This window comes from Perissodus microlepis, chromosome 15, assembly GCF_051167445.1.
Source record: "Perissodus microlepis isolate ML-2025 ecotype Zambia chromosome 15, ASM5116744v1, whole genome shotgun sequence".
Taxonomy (NCBI): domain Eukaryota; kingdom Metazoa; phylum Chordata; class Actinopteri; order Cichliformes; family Cichlidae; genus Perissodus; species Perissodus microlepis.
The window spans coordinates 37,605,635-37,619,657 of record NC_140475.1 but is presented as its reverse complement, the minus strand read 5'-3'; the positions used below and the strand labels follow the sequence as shown (position 1 = coordinate 37,619,657).

The window sequence follows — 14,023 nt, the reverse complement described above, 5'->3', positions numbered from 1 at the left end:
CCATATTTCAGGTCCCAAAGTCAAACGAACACTGAGGGATCACTGAGAGCTAAAAACGGTCTAACTTCTTTCATCTTTAATAAAATGATCAGTGTTGCTGCTTTACCAGGTTTAACAATTAAGTTTAACATCCAGGCATCCATGAAAACAGAGTTTATTCAATTTAACTGAGTTAGAGGTTAGCAGGAAGTTAGCTCGCTAGTTTCCACCTAAACATGATCATCATAATCAGTGTTACTAATTCATACACTGCTTTATCATCTAGACTTTTTGTCTCATCCAGCACCATGATCAGGTCCAGTTTTTATTTCATCTTTGATTTTTCAGCTGCTGTGCCTGAGCAGCCTCCCAGAGACCCTTTGTTGCAGTTAGTCTTCCTCCAGATGTCATGGTCCTGGGCCATGTTGGCCCAGTATTCTTAGTTTTCATGTATTTTTGTATTTTGTTCCTTATTTAGGCCATGCTTCCTGGGTTGCCCTGTTACGTTGTTCCTTATGTGTTTTCCCCTTGTGACTCTTACCCCCTGTGTGCCCCTCTGTGTATTTGAGCCCTCGTCTCTCCTTGTGTTTTATTCCATGTTTTCCCCAGCCCGTTATGTCTGTGTTCTCCCCGTGCTCTCTCTCCTCCTGTCTGAACCTCTGTGTACTTCCTGTTTTACTTTGACAGTCTCTCGTCAGTATGCGTCATGTTGTGTTCACTCCTGCCCTGTCTCGTTACGATTATCTGTGTCAGCTGTGTTCCCCGTGTGCTCCCACTTCCCTCGTTAACCCTCTGTGTATTTATGTGCATGTCTCCCTCAGTTCAGTGTCGCGTTGTCCATGTCTCCTCCCCAAACCTGTGTGTCTTTCTGTGTTCCCTCGGTCTTCTGTTAGCATTCCCAGTTTAGTTCTGTTTCTTTGTGAAGCCTGCAATAAAGCAGTGATTTTGAGTTCAACTTTTCGTCTCCGTGAGTTTTGCGTTTGGGTCCTCTTCTGCCTCCACACAGCCAGTTCATGACACCAGAAGCCATCTGGCTGCTTGATCCAGCTCTGGCTGCTGCACCGGGAAAGAGCAGTGAGGAGGTGGATTGATAAATGAAATTCATAACAAAAATTCATAATGGACTTTTTCCATTTAGGAATAATAAGAATCAGCTTTGTCATGTGCGGTAATCCGATTACTTTTTTCAAGTAACGAGTAAAGTAAGGGATTACTATTGCAAAAATGGTAATTAGATTACCATTACTCTCCCGTAGGAACGCTGCGTTACTAAAACCGTGATTTTTTTTTGCGAGAATGTCTCATGACAGTGACATAAGCGAGTGCGACGTTTGTGACAACAGCTGTGTGCAGATCAACAATGGATAATATATCGAGTGCGGGAGAGATTATGAGCGTGCAGCGTTTAAAGCGTGGAAGTACTGACCTTACTTTGAGTTTGATTCCATAAAAAGTTACAAAAACATTAGTGTCCGTTGTGCGTGGGAAGAAAACTTCTTTTTACAGCGAAAAAAAACCCCTAAACTTCCAAGCAAGCACCGAGTGCGCTACCACGTAATGGGAAATTCACAGAGAAACTCGCGGATTCTTCAACTGACCGCTGCGGCAAACCTGCACCAGGGTAAACCTCCGCCTATCCTACTCCTGCTTTACAGGTGAAAATAGAGCAAAAGGACCGCTAGTCTTTGACTTTATTTATTTTCTGCTGTGTTTTACTTGCATCTATTTGAAAGCGTGAGTGTAAACACAAAAAATATTTTATTTTATGTGCTGGAATGTGCAGAAAATAGGTTTAAATGTTAAACAATTTTCTTCCAGTCAGAGAATGTTGCATATAATTAAATTTTTGCTTGATGCATATAGTTAAAAGGTTAAAACTAATAAAACAAGTTTTAAAATGAGACTTTTCCATTTGATTACATTTTGTATGATGGATTATGTAGAAAAAGTAGGATTGGGCTGAAAGATCTATCGTCTTCTCACCTATTCAGGTAGTAAATCGTGTTTTTAAAAAGTAACTAAGTAACTAAGTAATTAAATACTTTTGAAAATAAGTAATCAGTAAAGTAACGGGATTACTTTTTTTGGGAAGTAATCAGTAATTAGTTACTGATTACTTTTTTCAAGTAACTTGACCAACACTGGTTGTTTGTACATGAATCACAATGTGTTACTTCAGAGGTGTGATGTTTTCAGGGGTTTTTTTCTGCGCTGCAGAAAATTGTAAAACTACTGTGAACTTGGTGGATCTGTCCAGATCTTTGACTGGAAACTATTTCTATGAATGAGTGGTTCAAAAATGTGTAAGTGAAAAGCTGCCATATTTCAGGTCCCAAAGTCAAACGAACACTGAGGGATCACTGAGAGCTAAAAACGGTCTAACTTCTTTCATCTTTAATAAAATGATCAGTGTTGCTGCTTTACCAGGTTTAACAACTAAGTTTAACATCCAGGCATCCATGAAAACAGAGTTTATTCAATTTAACTGAGTTAGAGGTTAGCAGGAAGTTAGCTCGCTAGTTTCCACCTAAACATGATCATCATAATCAGTGTTACTAATTCATACACTGGTTTATCATCTAGACTTTTTGTCTCATCCAGCACCATGATCAGGTCCAGTTTTTATTTCATCTTTGATTTTTCAGCTGCTGTGCCTGAGCAGCCTCCCAGAGACCCTTTGTTGCAGTTAGTCTTCCTCCAGAAGCCATCTGGCTGCTTGATCCAGCTCTGGCTGCTGCACCGGGAAAGAGCAGTGAGGAGGTGGATTGATAAATGAAATTCATAACAAAAATTCATAATGGACTTTTTCCATTCAGGAATAATAAGAATCAGCTTTCTTTTTAATTGCTATTAACTGACAGTCAGATAACCAGCTTTTAAAAACATATTCATAAACACTTTGCAGTCAACAAAATTTGCACAGAGGTTATAGATGAAATAAAAGTATCACGTGTTTTCTAGGTGTGTTTATAACTCTGTTATTGTACATATTCTGTGTTATACATCATAATCATTCCAGTCTTTTTTTTTTTTTTTTTACTGTTTTAATCTTTATAAAACTGTTATTTATTTATTTATTTTTGTGATTTCTGCTGCCCTATTGGTCTGGTCTCTCTTGAAAGTCTGAGAATGTGATATTCATAATAAAAGGATTTAAAAGTTTACTGCCAAAAAATGATTGCACTTCATAACAGAAATGTGCTAACTGGCTTGAAATAGATCGAAACTGTTATGAGATTACTTCAGGGAGCAGACATGACACCGTCTTTTAGGTTTCGCCATCACTTTGTATTATGCGCACAACACCACCCTCCTCTGGCTTCCACATGAACTGCACCTTAAACATCAACTGTTTACAAATGTCATGACACAAACAAACGTTTCAATACCGTAAATCACTTTTTGGACTGCGATCACTTTTTGGCACAACATCGGCTCTGATAACATTTAAAGCACATTGAAAAACTATTCTTTAATGCTAAAAATCCATTATCAATTGTAATTATTTATTTATTAATTTAAATTTCAGATATCGATCTTCATTTTTGTAAACTGGTGAATTAATGATTTTTTAAAGAATTAAAACGACAAAGTTTGGCAATATATTTTTTAAAAAGGATGAATAAAACAGTAAAATAAAATGAGAAATATATATATTTTTTAAAAACTATGATAATTAGACGAACTTTATTTTAAATATATACAATTGATTTTCGGTGACACTGGGTGTCATGGTGATGATGACGTGTTTGAGTGCAGGTATAAAAGCAGGAGGCAAAATGGGAATTCGGGTTTCACGTTTGAGCGCAAACAGGAGCTTTTTCCCACTAGTGCTGTGAAAACTCGGATTTTTCAAACTACAGCTAACGTTTGAAAATCTTCAAGAAGGATTTGCAAAATGACTTCAAACTTCAGTCGCGAGATGCACCTGATCTCCCTTTTCATTGAGGAGGTGATAGATCAACGCTATGGTGAGTACAGCAGGCTAATATGTCAGAGTGCTAGCAAACAAATACAACTTAGATTTTTGTCTTTTATTGTTTGGAAGTAGGACTTCATGAGTGTTAACATTTAGGATGAGATGTTTCATACTTGAGTAACATCAATTTTAACGTGTGCCAGTACACTATAAAGATGGCGCCATGTTTTTTTTTAATTGCTAAGGCATTGGAGGACGCTGACGTCAGCGCGCGGGCCGTTTTTGCATGTAGAGGGTTTGAGTTGACATGTTTGGGCTGCTGGCGCTGAGTTATACGTGAAAGTTTCATAGATTGTGAATGTGTAAAGCTGGAGAATGGAGTTTTAAAAGTTCACAGAGTCGCTGGATGAGTTTGAGATTGAAACAGTGTGTGCCTGCAATAAGGAGGTGGGAGGTTTCTCACCTAAATGTAGCTGCTTTATTCTCAAAATATCGATGCTCAACTAATATGAAGATATTACTCCTTAATGTGAATGCGTATTAAAACCTCAGTGAAAGTCCATGCAGCCTTACACAACATGAAAACTTTTACCAGGTGAAAAATGTGAAGGCTTTCATAAACAATGAGTTCTGCTGGGAGCTTCTTACTGTTTGTGTGTGGAAGAGCTTATGATGATGTAAAGCCATGTCTGGACAATTTAAATTCAGGCTTTAATTTGTGTGATCACATGATTAACGTAGACGCACGCTTTGCTTTCTCGTAGCTGATCTGGTGAGTCCAGTCACTGCACCTCAGATGGTCGTCATTAACTTGAGGAACCGTGAACTGAACAGGAGCCATCTGGACTCCATGCCCCCCCTGGTCCTCACTCTTTGCCATAACCTGGTGACTGGGTCCAAGGACTTTCCTGACATACCTTTTAAAGGATGGTCCTACCGGGACCAGGTGACGACACCATTTGTCGATGTGAGGCAGAGCCAGAGAGAGAACACCACTCCTTCTCCTCCTACAGACTCACCAGCTGGCATGATGCTGCCGCCTGCGGGCTCCAGCTCTCATCCACGCTTCCTGACTCCAGTTCTTCCAGAGAAAGCAGATCTTGCTGTGCTGAAGGCAGATCGGAGGAACTGTGTCCGCACCCTGACTGTCGACGGCCTCCCCATCACAAGAGTCATCTCCACTGTTTACCGAACAGAGGACACTGAGATGAAGAACCGCTGGAGAGTAACAGACTACAGCGCGGACGGCAGAGTTCTCACTTCGGTGCTCTGCCGTGTTCTAAATATGTCGGCAAAGCGTGCTAAGAGGAAGGCGGAGGAAGAGAGCAGCATCCGGAGCCCGACTCAAGCAAGGAAGCGCTTGAGATTATAATATACAGTGAAGCATGTCGAACGTCAGCAAGCCTGAACAAAGTGGTAAGTAGTAAATAGTGCTTAAGGTTGTTTCTAAAATAATGTCCTAAAATATTTGAAAATCGTCGAGGTTTTAACTTTTATTCTTTCTTTTCTGCCTCTTGTTTCTAAAAGTCAGGAAAAAGAGTCACGCTGCGAAGAAACACCACACAGAAGATTTTCCCTCAGTAAAATGGTAAATATATTCATCTTGTTATGACGTTTGCTCACAATAACCAGGAGTGTTTCTGAAGTGATTCACTTTCATTTGGTGTTGTTTGATCCAAAGACAACTGAGGGTCTTCAGAGCAGCGTGAACGGCCGTCACCTGAGAGCAAGACAGTCCTGGCGCCTTTGTGGTTCCCTCCAGGTACTCCAGCTTCATCCCACAGTCCAGAGAGATGCAGTTAGGTTGAATGTGAGTGTGAATGGTTGTCTGTTTCTCTGTGTTAGACTGACCTGTCCAGGTAGTACCCCCGCCTCTGGCCCCGTAACAGCTGGGATGGCTCCAATCTTGAATTGGTGAAGCAGAAGAAATGGATGGAAGGATGATCCAAAGAGAAACATTGAAGGCCCTCTCACAAAAAAAGATAAGAACTCATTTTACACATTGTTGAAACATCCTGAAAGTTATTTGTTGTGTTTAGAAACTTGTTGAACTGTCATTAGAGTTTGTTTCGACTTGTTGTTCATTTCTTATTCGGTTCAGCTGTGTTTCTATGTGTCCTTAGTTCCCATAATCAGCCTCCTGTGTGTAAATATTGTGTCAGTCTCCCTTTGTCCCTTGTCAGAGTGTTAGTCTCCGTCTCCTCGTGTTTCCTTGCCTCAGTAGTTCTGTTTCCTACAGTTTTCCCCCAGTATAGGTTTTGGTTTGACTTTTTCAGTTCCCTTTGTCAGTCTTTGTATTTGGTATTTCCTCATCAGTCTCATCACTTTCCTCTCCAGAGAGAAAACAATAAAAAGACCCGAAGAGACGTCTATGCAAACGCTCTCATTGTGAAAGATAAGTATACATCCAACTAATCTGTGACTCTGTCACAGCTCTGATCAGCAATTCTTTCAGGTTTGTCTGTTTTGATGATGTTATTAATTGTTATTATCCTTTATCCAGTTAACTTTCAGAGAGGAGCGGAGGGAGGAGCGAAGAAAAGATAAGTATATATTGATTTGATATTATTATGACAGCTCCTCCTCAGTGAACACTTCCTCTAGTTGCTGAAATCATTTACTAATTTTTTTCTTCCCATTTGTCTTTTGTTTTTCAGAGAAAACAGAGGAGCCAAGGTGACATTAAGACCTAAGACAGGACGGATTGAACCCTTTCTGGTAAAAAGATAAGTATTCACTCTGCTTTTAATCATAATATTGATAAATATCTAAAATTCTGCTCACCTGGTTGATAAAGTTACTAAAATGATTCCCTCTTTTCTGTCATTTGTCCTTTAGAGAGAAGATGAGGAGAGTGAACGTCAGCAAGCCTGAACAAAGTGGTAAGTAGTAAATAGTGTTTAAGGTTGTTTCTAAAATATCCCAAACATTAAAAAAATTGTTGAGGTTTTAACTTTTATTCTTTCTTTTCTGCCTCTTGTTTCTAAAAGTCAGGAAAAAGAGCCAAGATGAGAAGAAACACCACACAGAAGATTTTGCCTCAGTAAAATGGTAAATATATTCATCTTGTTATGACGTTTGCTCACAATAACCAGGAGTGTTCACGTTGTTCTGAAGGGATTCACTCTCATTTGGTGTTATTTGGTGTTTGTCTTTGAAAGGAGAGGAGCAGTAACGACACTGGGAGACAAACAACAGGATGATCCAAAGACAACTGAGGGTCTTCAGAGCAGCGTGAACGGCCGTCACCTGAGAGCAAGACAGTCCTGGCGCCTTTGTGGTTCCCTCCAGGTACTCCAGCTTCATCCCACAGTCCAGAGAGATGCAGTTAGGTTGAATGTGAGTGTGAATGGTTGTCTGTTTCTCTGTGTTAGACTGACCTGTCCAGGTAGTACCCCTGCCTCTGGCCCCATAACAGCTGGGATGGCTCCAATCTTGAATTGGTGAAGCAGAAGAAATGGATGGAAGGATGATCCAAAGAGAAACATCAAAGACCCTCTCACCAGCTTTCATTTATTAAATTTGTCTTTACTGAACGATTTCTGGTGTGTACTTGCGTTGATACTCAGACAACAGCTCCTCTTTCTGTTTGTGCTGGAAGATTCAGGCAAACACATATTACATATATAGATTGTTATATGACACAGTTTCACATTTAGTGCTATATGATAATGATAAGGTCCAGTTTAATAGTATTGCTAGTGTCTAATGAAATGAACACGTGATTTTCAGATCCAGCAAAGTGAATATTTTTCACTGTGGATAAATTACATGGAAACGTTTAATGAGTCATCAGCTATTTCACTACAAAGATGATGTGATTAAAGGTTCTCATACATGCAGGTCAGAAGTTTTGCTCCATCCTGGATGTTAAATGCTGATCAATGTTTACACATATCTGCACATTTCTAACAGCTCATTTCACAGGTCATCAGTCTCCTGACTGCATATGCAGAGTTTTATCATCACGTGTTCATGGCAGACAAACATAATTATGAATTCTTGTTTTAGTTCCATTCAGTCACTCAACATCAGGTGTCTGCTTGTCCTGAGCTGTGAGAACTACAGTGAGTTGCTTTCCTCTTTAGCTTAGTATTAATAAACCAGGTCGTAGGTGGGCACCTGCATCAAGGAGTCAAGAAGCACATTTTATTGTTTAATGGTGAAAATAATGGATTCTTGTTCATTTCTTTAATGGAAAGACTGAAAGTGCGGCCTGGTGTTGACTTACACTTATTCAAAGTGATGAAGTACCAACAGATACTAAAAGTCACAGCCTGAAACACGTCAACTGCTTTATTATTTCTAGTTATAAATAAACTGTCAGTTTATGGCCCCTGTGGCTCGATCAGGCCCCTTCCGGGATGTGGAGATATTTATTATTTACTATAACTTATGCTTATGTTGGTTTTTGCTGTGGTTTCGCTACTGTGTTTTTCTCTTTTTGCTTGTTTTTATTTTCCCAGCAGGTGATCAGATTTTTAGTGTCTTCTCTCTGTGTCTCTCTTCTCCGATTTTTTTTGCTTTCCATCTCCTTCTGTTGAGCATCTTCCCAACTTCTCTTTTCTTCATCTTTCTCTTTCCCATCCCCAGTCCTGTCCGTTCTGATTGTAATCATTTCAAAGCAACACAACACCATCACGTTAATCTAGCTCAGTGTAAACAGCAGTAAATACTGAATATTGAATGTTGTTGTGTAGCAAGCAGGACCGACAGCGCACAATGTGCTTGGAAATAGCAGCCAATAAAGGTGTAGTTTATGTCTATGAACAGTGAACACCCGTGTGCACACCTGTGTGGATCAGCGCGCTTGTATTCAAAAGGTTTCCCCATGTAATGATCTGCTAGAGGATGTAGAGAGCCATAGCCCCGTCCCCCAGGGCATGAAGCAGGCATGGAGGAGATCCAGGCTCCAGACATCCAGAGGCCCCAGAGTGCGAGAGCCCAAGGAGGACCACCGGAGGGGCATCCGTGCCACCCTCCTGGGAAGAGCTGAGGAGAGCCCCAGATGAGGGGTCACCCAGTAGCCACGGAGCAGAAGCCAGAGAGGGCTGCAGTGGCGTGCCCGCCGGCTCTGCCGGCAGCCAGCTGTGCCAGAGTGAACCGAGCCACAGGCCCAGAGGCCGGAGGCCCGAGGGCCCCCTTTGCCCCGGAAGAGGCCTGACCGGGCAACAGGCGCCAGGCCCTGCCAAGTAGTCACCGGGAGTGAGCTGGTACATACCTGAGCGCCCAGCCCCGGACACCAAGAACCACCAACGCACCAACCCCTGAGGGCATCAGTTACCGGCAGGGAGTGTGGTGAGGGGAGATAGGCCTCTATACTTTGGAGGGCCTGGGAGTCCCCAGAGAGGTGGAGTGTAAGACCCGACCTGACATATAGACACAGACAAACAGGCACACACAGACACAAACATGCATTCCCACCCTCATGCACACATATACAAATACTCAGCACTCACCCAACGTAGGGATAGACATACATGGACACTGTACACACAATCACACTCCCCAAACAAACTCTATACCCCAGGTCCAGGTACCCTCGCCCCTGGAGGGGGAAACGGCACCTAGACCCAGGAGATGTTACCCTTTCCCCCGGGGTGGAGGCAAGCGGACCGCCCCAGGCTCCGCAGCAGCAGGGAGGCCCCGCATCCCAGATCCCAATCGGACAGCCAACACCTCCTCCCAGCCCCCTCGCCCCGATGGCCAGCAGAGAACAGGGGTGTGTGAAGACCCCAAACCTCCCTCCTCTCGCTCATGTGTAGTGTTGCTGCGTGTTGTTCTAAGGTGCATTTAAAACACGGGAGACCATGGTGCTGCTGCCAGAGAGCAGCAGGTGTTAGCACGGCCCCTCCCGAGAACCCTCAATGTCTACATGGATTTAAAATTGAGAGGTGGGCACCGGCGCCAGAGGTGGGGTTGAATACACAGACTGTCCTTTGGACGCCGTTAACGTGCCCACCCTCAAGGCCCTATATGTATGTGTTATGAGAGTGTGAGTAATGTGGATGTCTAAGTTGTGGAATAGAAATTGAGGCACAGGTGGCCAGAAGGGGACGGGGGGATGCCTCCCCTGCACCCTGGTGACACGCCCGCACCCCAAGGCCCTACTTGTGTGGGTGGGTGTGTTGGAGCGGGAAGAGGGAGGCAGCCAGGGATGGGAGGAAAAGAAGGGAGGAGCAAGATGCCCCTCCCTGGGGCCAGCTCCCCCGCTGACCCCAGTAGGTACCCCCGTCCTTTGGCACCCACCAAGGCAAGGGAGCCCAGGCCCATCCAGACCGGAGCAGGACCGCCCAGCCCCACAGGACCCGGGGCAGCCCACCCGACCCCACCGCAGAGGAACCTGTACCCACCCTAACATTTAATCATCTCCCAGACTGCACAAGACAGTAGACACCCAGGTTAAGTTTATTCTCCACCTCTCCTATGACTCTCCCCCACCTGCAGAGTGGACTCCTGCAAGGATGGAACAAACTCCCTGTCAGTTGTCAGTCAACTTCACTTTGTCAGACACGTTCTAGTTAAGTGATTTCTTGACTAAAGTATTCTGGCCATATTCCAGGCTGGGTGTTGCTCATGAAGTCATCCCTATTAAAAAAAGGTGATTAATCACTTTTGATTGTTGATTTAACACATTGGTGTAATTACTTTTTACATAGAGAGAGAGGTTTGGACAGCTCTTTCCCTTTATTTGTATTTTTTGTTTTGTATTTATTCAGGTTATCTTTGAAATATCTCAGTGTGACACTGATGCTGTACATGAGTGTTTGAAAAGTGAGTTTTGAAAACAGCATGAGCACAGTACACAGCAAAGGGGAAAGGAACAATTGTTTCTTTCAAATTTTATACAAGACATCCATCCCGGATCATATCCATATCCACTTAGGACTGACTGATCCAAATGCACCACATTGTGACAATAACATGACACAGCAGCTGATGAGCAGCAGATAGATACGAAAGAGCAGGAAGTCAAGGACATATCCTACATGGCACCACTGGTGCAACAGCTGGCTTTCCTTCTGCAGAGAGAGGAGGTGGGCACCAAGTTCAGCAAGGTACTGACAGATCTGTTGCAGTTCAGGCAGAGCAGATGTACCTGGCAGAAGAGTGGAGATTAAAACGTCAAACAAAGAGCACCCCATAATATATTTTACACCACAGATATCATCTTTCACTTTAATAAAGAAAAGAACATTTGCCCTCACAACTGTTCTGTATCTGAGTGAACCAAATGATGCCTGCCAGTGTGTTTTCTCAAATACTTTTAAGATTTTTCAGCACCAATTGGCCAATGTAATGACAGAGCACTGTGTAGGTTTGGTTAACGTTACTAACTGGGTGCTGGTCAGGTGCCCGGCTGGCTGGTTGAATGATCCATGGACCAGAACTGACACTGGAGTTTCCAGGTTTATCCTTCTGTGGTGTATAAGGCGGCTGGATATCTTTTGGCCAGTGTTAGCAGATGAGGTTTGCTATACGTTTGAGCACAACAACCCAAACCCATTTTGGAACCTCACGATATTTCAAGGAGTTATGGTGGAGGACGTTGGTAATGATGACTGTTTCCAGTAGACTGATAACCATGAGGGCAAGACACACTGAGAAATAGATACCTAGATTGAAGAATCAAAGGACACACGTTAAAGTGGTCATACATTTAACCTTTAAGATGCTGGCTGAGTTGTTTATCAGCGCTTTTAACAGGCAGCTAAATTTGGGACCTATAAGCCTTCCAGCCATTTTCTTCTACTTATCTATAAGGTGGTTTATAATATTATGCACCTATGATGGGAGTGCCATTTGCCGTACTCGGCAGCAGGTCGTTCATGATGAGCAGGACGACTGTGTAGCCCAGGATGAGGGTCATTTTGAAGGAGGCACGGTCGACGCTATGAGGAGGCAGGTAGAAGGAAAGGATGTCAATGAGCATGAGGAAAGAGCTTGGGATCAGAAGGTTGGCCACGTAGAGCACTGGGCGCCGCTTTACGACCACCTAGTGAACGAGGAAAGTACATGCAGTTTAGATGCATCTTCACAGGTGTGACTTCTGTATTCATAAAAGTGAGTTTTTGTTTTTGCATTTACTTTCTGTTGGTTCTTTTTTGGTTTCTATAAACTGCAGTGATAGATACCTGAATTAGTAAATGCTAAATTCTCAAATCTGTTCACCAGCTCCTGTTTGAGGATGAGAATGTGCTAAACCAGCGGTCCCCAACCTTTTTTGTGCCACGGACCGGTTTATGGCCGACAATATTTTCACGGACCGGCCTTTAAGGTGTCGCGGATAAATACAACAAAATAAAACTAGTACCGGTACCGAAAAAAAGAAGATTTATTCATAACACACGTGAAAAGACCCAGGAAAACCAAGTTAACGATAAAAACGATAACAAAATAACGCTGAAAACCGATAAAAACCCTGAAAACCAGACATTTCACACCTGAGCCTCAACTCTCGCGGCCCGGTACCAAACGACTCACGGACCGGTACCGGTCCGAGGCCCGGGGGTTGGGGACCGCTGTGCTAAACCATCTGCCTGCTGCAGTCCAAAAAGTTTGTATAGAAGAAGTAAGAAAGGAAACATTCAGCTAAAACTCACTTTAAGGGTCCACAGTGATGCAGTGGCTTGCAGATAATCTGTGGTAAAGCAGTAAAGCCTTTTGGATGGTTTTAAAAACAACTTCTGACCTTACCTTAATAATAAGAGACTCAGCTACATGTCACACTCTATGTTGAGCTAAACTATACCCTCTGTGTGTTTGCCATACAGACACTAGAGGTAAACAGTATTAATAAGTATTCAATTCAATTCAATTCAAATCAATTTCTTTATTGTCCCACAAGAGGAAATTAGTTTAGCAGCAGGATAAAAATAAACAGAACAATACTATAAAATAATAATAACAATAATAATGATAGAAAGTTCAAGGACAATTATTTGCCATTAAGGAGACAAGACGCAGTAGGGATAAAAGAGACCTGGAGTCTTTTAGTCTTCCTCGGAGGTACTCTAAAACGGCGGCCGGAAGGCAACGACTCAAACTCACTGTGAAGTGGATGGTTCACACAATTAATAATAGAATGAGCCTTTCTAAGCACATTTCTATTGTAAATGGCCAAAAGTCCATCTTGCCAGCACCCTGAAATTTTGCTAGCAGTTTTTACCAGAAGTCCCAGCCGATTCTTATTCTTCACCATCAGGTTACCAAACCAGGCAGCGATACAAAAAGACATCACAGATTCGATAAAACTTCTATAAAACAAGGACAACATCTCAGATGAGACATTAAAAGATCTCATTTTCCTTAAAAAGAACTTTTTTAGTAGTGGCATCAGCATGAGATTCAAAACACAGTTTATGGTCAAGTACCACAGACAGATATTTATAACTCTCAACTATCCCAATATCGGCAGTTTTAATGATAGTAGGTGATGAGCTATAAGAGGACTTCCTAAAATCAATAATCATGTCTTTAGTTTTTGACACATTAAGTGAAAGGAAGGACTCATCACACCAATTCACAAAATCATCTACAACCTGTCCATGGCCTGACTCGCCCCCACAAGAAGACTGATGATTACTGTGTCGTCAGCAAACTTCAGGGTGTGTCTGTTCGTGAAATTGCTGCGACACTCATTTGTGTACAGAATGAACAGAAGGGGAGAGAGGCAGCAACCCTGGGGTGATCCAGTAGAGGAGGAGAGCACATCAGAAAATACATGATTCACCCTCACGCATTGTGACCTATTGATCAGAAAGTCTGTCACCCAGCCGACCAGACTAGTGTCAAGCTTGAAATGATTGTAAAGCCTGTCAGCAAGTAAGAGGGGTTGAATTGTATTAAATGCAGATGAAAAGTCAGCAAATAATAATCTTGCATGGGTGTGGGGGGGCCCCAAGATGCTTATACAAGAGATGCAGGAGTGTGACAACAGCATCCTCCACACCTCTCCCTGCTCTATAGGCGAACTGGAAGGGGTCAAGATGGTGTTCAACATGCATTAAAATCTCCTTCTTAATTATCTTCTCAAATGACTTCATCACTAAAGAAGTCAGAGCCACAGGCCTAAAATCATTCAGAGCCTTAGGAGAACTGCCCTTAGCAACAGGAACAATAATA

General features: G+C 42.6%; 2 protein-coding genes across 7 annotated transcripts in view; one reads left to right on the top strand and one right to left on the bottom strand.

The window, feature by feature from the left end:
- Positions 1 to 3,661: 3,661 nt before the first annotated feature.
- On the top strand, positions 3,662 to 8,944 carry LOC146372646 (uncharacterized). Of its 3 annotated transcripts, XM_084952592.1 has the most exons (9): positions 3,664 to 3,950; positions 4,663 to 5,486; positions 5,580 to 5,660; positions 5,744 to 6,445; positions 6,556 to 6,616; positions 6,737 to 6,780; positions 6,889 to 6,949; positions 7,060 to 7,189; positions 7,273 to 8,944. In XM_084952592.1, the coding sequence occupies exons 6-9, from the start codon at positions 6,744 to 6,746 to the stop codon at positions 7,288 to 7,290; spliced, it is 246 nt and encodes an 81-aa protein (XP_084808718.1). In that variant the 5' UTR covers positions 3,664 to 3,950; positions 4,663 to 5,486; positions 5,580 to 5,660; positions 5,744 to 6,445; positions 6,556 to 6,616; positions 6,737 to 6,743; the 3' UTR covers positions 7,291 to 8,944. The 3 variants fall into 3 exon arrangements, with proteins under 3 accessions (XP_084808717.1, XP_084808718.1, XP_084808716.1); XM_084952591.1 differs by having other exon boundaries at positions 3,662 to 3,950; positions 5,744 to 6,616; XM_084952590.1 differs by lacking the exons at positions 5,580 to 5,660; positions 5,744 to 6,445; positions 6,556 to 6,616; ... (2 more) ...; positions 7,060 to 7,189; positions 7,273 to 8,944 and having other exon boundaries at positions 3,703 to 3,950; positions 4,663 to 5,334.
- Positions 8,945 to 10,219: 1,275 nt separating this feature from the next.
- The window catches only part of LOC146372644 (uncharacterized), a 61,548-nt gene continuing 57,744 nt past the window's right edge, over positions 10,220 to 14,023 (bottom strand). For 3 of the 4 annotated variants that reach the window (XR_014802682.1, XR_014802684.1, XR_014802683.1), the window contains 2 exons: positions 11,684 to 11,894; positions 10,220 to 11,514 (listed from right to left, as the gene is read on the bottom strand). Coding sequence is in view for 1 of the 4 variants with exons in the window: in XM_084952578.1 (XP_084808704.1) it covers positions 11,821 to 11,894 (74 nt within the window). In the remaining 3 variants the exon portion in view is untranslated. Of the gene's footprint in view, positions 11,895 to 14,023 lie in introns of all 4 variants that reach the window. The other variant, XM_084952578.1, reaches the window with a different exon arrangement.

What these genes read in the sequence shown, in the direction of transcription:
- LOC146372646 (XM_084952590.1), top strand. Translation starts at nt 3,878, where the DNA reads ATGACTTCAAACTTCAGTCGCGAGATGCACCTGATCTCCCTTTTCATT. An exon ending in GGTGATAGATCAACGCTATG is followed by an intron (nt 3,951 to 4,662) that starts GTGAGTACAGCA and finishes GCTTTCTCGTAG; the next exon opens with CTGATCTGGTGAGTCCAGTC.